This window comes from Oryx dammah, unplaced genomic scaffold, assembly GCF_014754425.2.
Source record: "Oryx dammah isolate SB20612 unplaced genomic scaffold, SCBI_Odam_1.1 HiC_scaffold_9, whole genome shotgun sequence".
In the NCBI taxonomy this organism is placed as follows: Eukaryota; Metazoa; Chordata; class Mammalia; order Artiodactyla; family Bovidae; genus Oryx; species Oryx dammah.
This window is the reverse complement of record NW_024070193.1, coordinates 43,686,287-43,697,921: the sequence shown is the minus strand read 5'-3', so window position 1 is coordinate 43,697,921 and position 11,635 is coordinate 43,686,287. Positions and strand designations below refer to the sequence as shown.

The 11,635-nt window shown below is 43.8% G+C and overlaps 1 protein-coding gene across 1 annotated transcript in view; it reads right to left on the bottom strand.

The window, feature by feature from the left end:
* Nucleotides 1-2,247: 2,247 nt before the first annotated feature.
* Nucleotides 2,248-11,635, bottom strand: part of IRAK2 (interleukin 1 receptor associated kinase 2) — a 54,298-nt gene continuing 44,910 nt past the window's right edge. The window contains exons 10-13 of the mRNA XM_040246106.1: nucleotides 10,786-10,848; nucleotides 8,590-8,790; nucleotides 4,868-5,159; nucleotides 2,248-3,268 (exon numbers count right to left, since the gene is read on the bottom strand). Coding sequence (XP_040102040.1) covers nucleotides 3,156-3,268; nucleotides 4,868-5,159; nucleotides 8,590-8,790; nucleotides 10,786-10,848 — 669 coding nt within the window. The 3' untranslated portion in view covers nucleotides 2,248-3,155. The remainder of the gene's footprint in view (nucleotides 3,269-4,867; nucleotides 5,160-8,589; nucleotides 8,791-10,785; nucleotides 10,849-11,635) is intronic.

Sequence of the window (11,635 nt, the reverse complement as noted above, 5' to 3'; positions counted from 1 at the left end):
GCGAGGGCGGGTCCTGCGCTGAAGAGAGGGCGCCCATTGCTCAGAGCAACAAGGGGCGGAGCTCAGAGCAAGATGGAGCTCCTCTGTTGGTCAGTAACTCTGGAGGCGGAACCCTTCGCCTTACGAAACTCGCCCATTGGTCGGAAGCTAGACGGGCGGAGCCACACACGTTAGCTCGTAGAGCTCGAAGCAGAGGCGGGGTAGCAGTTCCTCAGGCTTGGGGATAGTGGAGGAAGGGAGCACCGACTGATCCGTACTCCCGGGGCTGTTCCTACTGCTCAGCGCTGTCCCCTTTAGCAGGACGCCTTCAGATTCAGATGCGCTGATCAAACCCACACTCGCGTCATCACTCCATTTACAGAGCAGGAAACTGTGGTTCAGAGACCCAGTGACAAACCCAGAAACTGACGGATTTGGAATTAGAAACCACGGGGTGGGGGGTGGGGTGGGGACAAAAGCCTACACAAAAATGTAAACTATCCTCTGGCAAACAAACATCAAAGTTAAAAAACAAGGTACAAACTTGGAAAGATGTTTGCAACACATAGCAAGGGGCTCATGGCCTTACTATGTAAAAACTCGCAATAAGATAATTAAGTGGGCAAAGGAACTGATGAACGTAACAAATCACAAAATTGATTAAATTTCATGTTGCCATATGAAAAAATGGCTCCATTTTCAATCATTTAATGAGTACAAATAAAATTATGTTTTCACCCATTAGGTTAGCAGTGATCAAAAAGCATGATGATAATTCTCTGTAGTTGAGGATGTGCAGAAATGCACTCCCATACATCACCAACTGACCTTATACTGATGTAACCTGTTTGAAAGGTTTGGTTGCAGGAAGAATGAAAACAATCTCAGTATCCAGAAAGTGAAGTTAGTTGTATAAATTACAGAATAACCATACAATGGAATAGCAGGCAAAAAGAAGGAAGTGCTCCAAATGTACTGTTGAGGAAGAATAGCCAAAAAAGACAAGAAAAAACAGGATCCAGAATAAATGAAAATACCCTGTGTGTAGTAAAAAATGAGAAATGGAGCCTCAAGATACAAAATGTTTTATGTCTGTGAGTAACCACTCTGTGTGCTTCTAATAATTTTATTGAGATATAATTTACATACCATAAAGTTGACCAATATATAATTCTATTATATTTTAGTATATTTAGAGTTGTGCAACCATCACCATAATCTAATTTTAGAACATTTCATCACTCTAAAATCTTGTGATCATAACCACTTCCCTCCCCAAACCACTCCTTGCTCCCCCCCAACACACACTCCTAATTTGTCTCTATAGATTTGCCTGTTCTGGACATTTCACAAAAATGGAAGTATATATGTTTGGCTTCTGTTAGCATTATCTTTTCAAGTTCACCCATGTTGCTTCAGTACTTCATGTTTTATGGTTGAATACAATTCCATTGTATGCATATGCCACACATTCTGTTGATGGGGCATTTGGGTTGTTTCTACCTTTTGGCTATCATGGATACTGCTATTATAAAAACTGGTGTGCAAGTTTTTATATGAACATGTTTTCATCTCTTAGATACATAGGAGTGGAATTTCTGGGTCATATGGAAACATTACCCAATTGGCAACTGTCCTCTATTGCTCAAAATGCTTTGGAAACATACTGTTCATAATTTGAAGGTACTTACCACATCTCAAGTCCTTTTTGGGGTACATAACACAGACTCTAGTTGAATCCTCGCAGCCACCAGAGCTTAAGACAAAGGTGTTAGTACAAATCACTGTCCACCTGGGCTGGAGCCCACTCAGATTTCTTATGTACTAGTACAAAGCTGACCTTGCTGGGGGGTTGTTGAATGCCCTTTTACTATCAAACCTATGAAACTGGTACTTTTTATCCTCCCCCATTGTACAGATGAGGAAACGGAGACTCAAAGTAACTCCCTAATTTGGCCCAAGATCATCCAACTATTAACAGCCAACATTTTAGAGCCAGAGCCCAACCTCTTAGCTACCCCACTATACCACTCATGGATGCAGAGAAACTTCTCTATATCATCTGGACACACAACTAATTATGATACACATTAGCTTTACCAATGTGTTTTTATCTTACAAAATAAAAAAAAATCACTATATTAGGCTTATTTAAAATAGGACACACTGAATTTAAACTAGCATTTTAACAAAAAGACTTGCAACATGACTTTTCAGAAATAAACCCATTGCATAAATGTTAGTTGAATGACAAAAGTAGACACTTAATGTCCTTTTTAAAAATTTATTTAATAAAACAAGATGTGCATTTTCCAAGTATTTCTGTAGCCATGTCTCTACCTCTTCCTCCCCAACAGCCCAGGGAGGGAGAATGAATGAATGCATGTTACTTACAAGGAAACTGAGGTCCCACAAATTAAATGCTTGACTTAATTAGCAGCAGAATCAATCATGAAACTAGTTCCCCTGGTTCTTCATCCAGCCATAAATAACACATACTCTCTAAATAACAGCTACATTTAAAGTATTAGAGTTAGTGGGGTGGGAAAATAAAGGTGCAGAGTAAGCATTAAATAAATATCTGTGAGTTACAAGATTTCCAAAAGAGAAAGCAGAGAAATCTCCAGAGCCTTCTGCCAAGCGTCTGGCATGTGTAAAACTTGAGACCTTGAGGAAGGAGTGAAGAACCGAACTGGGACGCAAGTTGAAAGTCTTTGAGGTCATGGAAGTTTGCAGGCGGCTGGTGGCAAATATGACCTAGAGAGCTTAGCTTCGGAAAGTGCCATCAGCACTCAGAATGCTCCAGTGGTTGTCGAGAGTGAGAGCCAGGCAACGGCATCTGCGGGGGTGGTTATCATCACATACTCCCCAGAGCCACAAAATTGCCCACATCCTGGGCTCATGTACCAGGGTTTTCACTTCAGTGGCCTGATAACTCAGAGCTCTGATTGACAAATCCCAGAAAGGAAGAGGACTTGTGGATTCGTGTGTCTTAGAAAGCTGAGTCCTATCTCTCCTGACTCACTCTGGAAAAGTGGAAGTGTCTCTCCGCCTGACCCAAGGGAAGCTGATGTTTGGTGTTTCCTGGGAGATCTCGATTCTTCCTTAGATCTTTTTCTTGATCTGATGTTCATCTTTCCAGTGGAGGACGAGGGTCCTCAGCTGTGTTCAAGTCATCAGGGGCCAAAAAGCTCGATGCTATCCAGTTTCTCTTCTTTGTAAAGCAGGATATTCTCCATGAGTTTCCTTTTGGCCTCATTGATCTCGATTTTCCACGAAGTCTCTGTAGCTGACATTCAATGTAAAGAAAAGCAACTTGAACAAAACGTAAATACCTTTTGCGATTATTGACAGCTGGAAATAGTTACTATTATTGTAATTCTAAGAAAGTCAGACTTGGTCAGAATTTTTCACTTAAATCGGGGTTCTGAATCAGGCCTAAGTGGAATGAGCACTGCCACTGCTTCTGCCTTTGCAGGGAAAACCTGCCACCTACCCCCACCTTTCAGAGAGGAAGGGCTTCCATGTTTCTCCGCTGGAAGTGGGGGACAGTGTTAGAATGAAGCTTACTCTCTTTTTTTCCTCTCACTTCCATGTAGGAAGAAGAACAACAGGAAAGGTCAGAGTCTGAGACACTCAGAGCCACGTTTACTAGGGGAAGAGGATGCTGAATTGTAAAGGCATTCTGAATGCTTATTTCAGAAGGAACCTGGTGTATTTGGACCCAGGAGGCAGAAATAGAAAGTATCTTTGGAAGCAGCTGGCAAGGTGTGAAGTGAGGATGAAAAGGCAGGTGGCGACAGACCACAAGGAGCTTTGCTAGTCCCAAGGGAAAGTTTTTACTTGGTCTCTAAGTGCAATGGGGAACCACAAAAGGGCTTTAAACGAGGGGTGACAGGAGTTGTTTGTAAAAAACCAGGATACAGGATGCTTGGGGCTGGTGCACTGGGATGACCCAGGGAGATGATATGGGGAGGCTGGTGGGAGCGGGGTTCAGGATTGGGAACTCATGTACACCTGTGGCGGATTCATGTCAATGTATGGCAAAACCAATACAGTATTGTAAAGTAAAAAAAAAAAAAAAGTTTCTAGGATGTAGGCAAGTGAGGACTCTCTAACTCGTCATTAGAATTATAAGTTTCCTAATCTTTTTGATGAGTGTTTGGTAGAGAACATCAGAATTTTTAATGTGCATTTTGCTGGCATAGAAGTAATATTTATAATGTGATTAACCCTAATTCAAATGATATACATAAATAAGTTGAAGAATGCTCACTGTAGATTTGTTAAAATATTAGAAAATTGGCACTAATTTTCCAGTTTTTCCTATAAGAAAAAGCCAATTTTGTTCTTCCCTGTATAGTTTCCCAATACTGTTATCTTTTACAAATATCATACACTATATTTATAAGTAGAAGCAAACATAATTATCTTTCTTATATCTAGTAATGGTGATTCAGGGGGAAGCATTTTTATATGAAAGAGAAAAAAGTAAAATCACTATTAATAAAAAAAAATTAAAAACCACAGTGGCTGGTCCCTGGAAGAAGAACTGGTGAGGGACCAGAGCAGATCAGGGAGGCCATACAGTCATCCAGCAAGAGGAGAGTAGTTTAGACGAGGGGGAGGGTTATGGGGACAGGCAATGCAAATAAGCAGATGGAGGTGAAGGATATTTAGGTCAATAGAGAGGCCTGAGTGAGGGACTGGACATCAGGAGGGCGGGGGGTGCGGACGGAAAGGAGGATGACTCTCTTCGTCCAGTCAGCTGGCAGGTGGACAGCTGAATAACAAAATTAATGCATGAATGAGGGAGAAAAGGAATAAATGACAGGCTGAGTTAAGGGACATAAGTGACCATGTCTAAGTACTGAGACACCACCCTTACCATCCTGGGGAGGCTCTGGAAGGGCACAGGCCTCAGCGGAGGAGTCAGCTTCCACTCCTCCACCAGCCAGCAGCATGCCTTCTTCATCCGCTGTCAGGGGAGGTGAGGAGGTAGCCCCAGCCCAGGGTGCAGCCCTCGTGGAGTAGGAGGCATCGAAGCTGGAATTGTCCACGTCATCTGTTTCTTCTGGGGTGTTGGAGGAAGAGCCTGTGCCCTCAGAAAGCCCACTACAAGGGAGCGAGGTCTCCTGACCTCTCAGCTGCTCTTCCACAGTGGCCACAGAGCTACACACCTTGGGGAAGAGAGAGCACTCATCAAGAACTCTTTCTGAAATTAAAAATCTAACAGATCTCCCAGGCAGGGAGAGAGAGAGACTGAAGAACTAAATGATTGTTGCTTTGCCTGGAAGAACAGCATCCTTCCTTTGAAAAGAGCTGACCTCATCACCGTCGACCTCAGCACATGACCCAGATGGGTCAATCTCAGTATCCCATCCCTGTGACCTTAATGATTGATCCAGATTTGACCATGTGACCCAACTAGGCCAATCAGAATCCTTCTCTGGGACTCTTGCACCTAATATTTATTGAGGAAACACTGTCTTTTCCTTCACAGTGGCACAGCCAGATACCCTGCCTCACAAAGAAAATGTGTTTACAGTAGGAGAAAATGAAGCTCCCACACAGGGTAAAGCAGGGGCTAGAGATGGGGGTGGTGTGCGGGGGTAGAGAGAGTGAGCACAGGGGCCAAAGGCACAAGAGAGTCAAACTGTTGTACTTTTGCTGGTTGGGACCCTGGGCCTGGCTGCCCCAGCAATGCCTATCCTGCCTGTGATGTGGTTAAATGAGCCAATAAATCGCTCATTCACAGGCGCCCTGCTTCCTTCTCTTTCTCTTTCTGTTTACATGTCTGTGTGTCTGTATCTAAGAATTTGAATTGAGTTTCTATCACTTTCAACTGGAAATGCCCTAAGTAATATAGATACTGCACCTGAGGGCTTTTCTGGTTAGGGAGGTTAGGAAGATTAAAGGCAGGCAGGGAAGAAATATTTCTTCCTTACACACATATTCTCTCTCATACAAATGGCACACAAACCTACCCTTAGTAAAAATAACAAATCTCAGTTGCTCAGTGCCTTGCAATTTACACAGCACCTTTGACACACAACGTACAGGGAGTTTTTATAAAGAAAAATTTAAAAGATCAGAGAGGTTAAGTTCCTTGCCCAAAGTCACCCAGTCCGTGAGTGGCAGAGCTGACCACTAAAACCAAGTCTGCTTGTCTTCAAGTCCAGGCCTTACTGATCTCTCATCTTCCTAGCTTGGTTGTGAAATACTGGGGACAAGGACCATTTCTCATTCCTTTGTGTATATGTATAGTGCCCTGTCCCTTTTATTCTACATAGCAAATGCTTCCTCATGCTTCAAGGCCCAGTTCAAATGTTACCTTTTGAGATAAATCTTCACAGAATGTACCCAGTAAATGTTTGTCAAGCTAAAAACTACAAAACTACATAACTCGGTTCTGGCCTATGGGATGTGAGAAAAAGTGATGTGTGCATTTCCAAGTCACACCCTTAAAAAGAAGAGGATATGTTCTCCTCTTAAACTGCCTTTCAGAGGTTGGAATGTAAATGTGATGGCCTGAGCTACAGCAGCCTTATTGGACACTGAAATGGAAGCCACATGATAAGGATAGCAGAGCTATTTTACAGGAGCCTGAATCCCTAATACTGAGACACTGCCACATCAGCCCTGGACTGCCAACACTCAAACTCTTGAGCTAAAAAGAATAAATTTCTATCTCCCTTACTCTGGAGTCTCCTCATCATAGCAGCTTCTTTGAATGTACTTTAACTGATACCCTGAACAAAAGAATAAAACGAAGGACGGTTGCGGGAAAGAGATCTTTTTAAAGCGTAAGTCTGATTATGTTCTGCGCCTGCTGAATACCCCCAGTGACTTTCTCCAAATCCTGACTGTGCCTGCGAAGCCCTCTACTGTCGGGTTTTTCCCCAGCAGCCTCATCACAAGCCACTCTGCCCCATGCACTCTGTGTTCTAGCCACCCTGGCCTTCTACCAGGCCCCTGACCTTGCTAGGCTCGCGCTCAGCTCAGGCTATTTGCATGCATTGTTCCTTCGGCTTGGATTGTTCTTCATTTGCTTACATATTACTTCTTCGGGAAAGTCCTGGGCGGGGCTCCCCTGTCATACACCACTCACCAGACAGTTACTGCACGATGTCTGTGAACTCCAGGAAAGCGGCACTGGCTTGCCTTGTTCCTCATTTATCCCCAGGGTCCAGCACGCCACTGCTGAATGAGCGAGTGCATTCAGGTAGCGGAAGCCAGCCCAGGCTGAGAGTCAGGACTTGGTCTCTGGCTCCTGCCATGCCCCGGTGCAAAAGATGGTGAACCTGAGGCTGAGCCAGGAGTCCAGAGGGCTCTGACCAAAAACCCCTCTGGCCTCATCCCCACTTCTCTGGGTCTCGACTTCGTCCGTAAAATGGGAGGCTTGGCTGTAAGCATTGGTGTTTGAAGGCTTTGTTGTTGTTTTTCCAGCTACCAAACCCTTTCCTCAAATAAAATACTAAGAACCCAATACAGTTATGAGAAGTGACAATGGGTGTCTGGTTGGAGTCATGGGTAGGGAGGGCCTGCAGCTCTCTTTCTGCTAAAAGGTTCTCCCAAGGAGCCCCTCTCTGCCAGACACCACTTCAAAATCACTCAGTGGGGTAACCTCTAAGAGCCCTCTCAGGCAGTTACTTTGTCTTAAAAAGACACAGCAAATTTGGTCCCCAAATTTATACCTACTACCATGGAAACCACTTCTGCATATCCTAACCATAGGAAAATGTTTATCTGCTGTGGTGGTTGATTTCTGGTGTGTCTGCCTAGTCCATGGGCTAAGAAATGATTCCTTTCTCTGGGACTTGGCCCTGCCACCTGCCAGGCTTGACCCCCCCTAGCCAGGAGGTTTATATGCTGAACTCCTACCTTACCTGATTGCCAACAGGTGGACACCTGACTCTAGCTAAGCCAATGAGTTTCTCTCACTAAGAGGTTGAAACTGGGGCCTGGAGACTTGGCCACTTACTGAAAACAGAACTATGACATGTAAGTGAATATGGCTGTATTCCCTGACCAAGAGGATGCTGCTAAGTCACTTCAGTCGTGTCCGACTCTGTGCGACCCCATAGACGGCAGCCCACCAGGCTCTGCTGTCCTTGGGATTCTCCAGGCAAGAACACTGGAGTGGGTTGCCATTTCCTTCTCCAATGCATGAAAGGGAAAAGTGAAGGTGAAGTCGCTCAGTCGTGTCTGACTCTTCGAGACCCCATGGACTGAAGCCTACCCGGCTGCTCCGTCCATGGGATTTTCCAGGCAAGAGTACTGGAGTGGGTTGCCATTGCCTTCTCCGACCAACAGGATGGAGGGAAGGAAAAGGGGCCCACAGAGAGGACTAGGAATAAAGCAGGTTCAGAGAAAACAGATAGACTTCTGTTATATCTGAGAGTATGGTTCGAGGTACCCTCAGGACCTCTGACTCCAGCTTAGCTGCTGTCAGCTCCAGCAGACACTGCTGTTTGCAACCAAATACGGCTCTGGAGTATGAAATCACTTCTCGGTGAAGGGACTGGTAAAGGGATTGTAATGGGCCCCTGGTAAAGCTGACTCACAAACAGGGCTCATCGCTAGGGAAGGGCTGAGCTTCAGGCTCACCTCTGCCAGGCTGGCGTTGCGCCTCCGCAGACAGAGGCAGGCGGCCATGACCAAGGCCTCGGCGTGGGCCTCCGGCAGCCTCCCTGCTCTCGTCTCCAGGTATTTCTGGCAGATCTCCTTGGCCATCTCTTTCTCCACACCTGTCTTCCTGGAGCAGAGCGATGTGGTGCTGCTGGGAATTTCATGGAGCAGTAAATCCTTCTGTGGGAAAGAGCGGAAACACCCCCATGTGAGGTCCAGGGGTGTGGGGTACATGTGCCCCACCCACCTCCAGGATGGCACCAGAGCGGCAAACACTCCGAAAACCAACATGGTTTTTAAAAAAATAATTGCGAGGATCCCAGAAACAAGTAAAACAGCCAAGAAGTGGAGAACAGCTAAATTCCTCACACGTACAGGGCATTTCATAGTACACTCATATCATCATGCAGGGGCTTAACCTTTCTAGGCCTGTGTTGCTGCATCAGGAAAATGGGAATAAGATGAACACAAATTAGAAGACATAGTGCATAAAGTACGGAACTTGACACAGAATCAACATTCAATGCTCTATGAGTGATTGTAATTAATAGTAATAATAGCTATCATTTATATAGTACAGTATAGCATAATTATACAATATAGTACAATTATGCTAATAACTCACCTTGTTAACATTTACAGGAAAATGTTAGGATGTAAGATTCTGGCCCATATATATTTAATAGGAGATGTACTATATAAATAATACTATGTATATTTTTATATTTTATAAATTTTGTACTACATGTTATATTTTATGCTACTTAGCAGAAATCTGAACTATGCATAAAACAGATATGCTATATAAATAACAATAGATATATTACTATATAAATATATAGATATATTTGTATAGATAAATTATATGTTACATGATACATTTTGCATGTATGCATTTACTTATATAAATAGGTTATAAATATATTACTTGTATTGATTAAATAGATTAAATATAGGAAATTAATACACCATCTGAAACAAATGAGAACCTGTACAGTGATTGCCCTGAAGGAATGGTGTAAGGAGACACTCCCCAGTTGGCTACTGCCAACAAAATCATGGGTCTTGTCCCGTGGAAGTGTGAAGTCTTAACCACTGGACCACCAGGAAAGTCCCTATTGTCATTCTTTATTTATTTATTTTTGCCTGTGCTGGGCCTTCATTGCTGCACGCGGACTTTCCATAGTTGGGGTGAATGGGGGCTACTCTCTAATCAGGGTGCACAAGGGCTTTTCATTATGATGACTTCTCTTGTTGCAGAGTACAAGCTCTAGGGCTCACAGGCTACAGAAGTTGTAGCACATGCCTTTAGCTCCCTTGTGGTATGTGGGATCCTAGCTCACGGACCAGGGATCAACTCTGTGTTCCCTGGAGGATTCTTAACCAGTGGACCACCAGGGAAGTCCCCACTACTGTCACTTTTTTAACCAACTCCCAACTGAATCCACTTGCCAGTACAGGAGACTTGGGTTGGGAAGATCCCCTGGAGGAGGAAATGGCAACTCGTTACAGTATTTTTGCCTGGAAAATACTACAGACAGAGGAGCCTGGCAGGCTACAGTCCATGGGGTTGCAAAGAGTAGGACATGACTGAGCACTCTCACACGCATATATAAAGTGTCAAACACAAGCTGGGCTATGTCATTGTATTTTTGAAACTGACACTATACACATATACATGTATACTTGAATGAGAGTTGTTATAAACCTACAAAATAGAAATTATTTAGAAATTATCATAGAAACCTAAATGGCTGAAATTTACTTTCACCACTTTAAAGACAAAGGCTATGACTTCCCTGCTGGTCCAGAGATTAATACTGTATTTCCATTGCTGTGGGCGTGGGTTTGATCCCTGCTTGGGGAACTGAGCCCACATACTGCATGGTGTGGCCAAAAAAAACACAACAAACAAACCCTATCTGACTGCCTGACATGTAGACAGAAGAAATGGATTTCCCCAAAACATTCTAAACTCTATTTTCATGCAAAAGTATTTGTTTTCTGGCTGGTGAAGGGGGAAGGTTACAGCTGCTTTGCACAGGTACAAATCAAACCCTGAATTTAGGCCTCATTAGCAATAAAAATGGGTACAGATGGGTACAGTGGAGGTTCCTGCTCTCCCCACCCCTCGACCCCTCATAGCTGTGAGCCAGAAGGGGTTGGTTCCCTTACCAAGTAAACTGGGTTCCGGTTGTTATCCATCGCAGGGATGCCTGTGAGGACCTCGGCTAACACCTGGAGAGAATACGGAGTTAGCATGGTTCGGACACACATGCACAAGTTCACACAGGAGATTCTGGCCGAGAGAGAAGCTTCTTCTCAGGAATACAGTCTGAGCTTCAGGCCTGGCTCTGTCATTTGCCAGCATAGACACTTGCCCCAAATCTGGAATGTGTAAACATCACTAAACACCTTCTCTAGCTAAACACATCACTCAGCTGCTAGGAGAGGTTTAAACTGATAGCAAAGCAAGGAGGAGGAAAACCAAATGTGTCTGTATTACCATCAGATAGATACACGCACACAAACACACACACACACCTTTCCCTCTCTCTCTCTATATATATATATATAAAAACATCTATCTGTATACATACATACATATATATACACACATATATATTAAATATATTTTCATTTAAAACCCATCAAAAATGGCAAGCAGGCACTGCTATGTTAATCTCAAGAAAAGGAGGAATCCACATGCAGATATCTATTCCAGACAGAAAACCTTGGCAATATCCACAGCATTTTCATCCACAGGCTTTTATTAACATTATTTGCTCATTAATTCATCCAGTCATGAAAGGAGCACAGTCCTGAGCTGGTGTAAGCCACCACCAAACTGACAAACGGTGATTTGTATCTTAATAAATGTAAGAGTTGCTTTGAACAGAAATTCTCAGCGGAGGTAACAACACACTGGCTACGGAGTCTAGCCAGTCACACAGGCCTGGGTTCACATTCTGACTCTGTTCCTTACATGCTGGGGTGATCTGTGGGCAAGAAACTAAAATCTGAG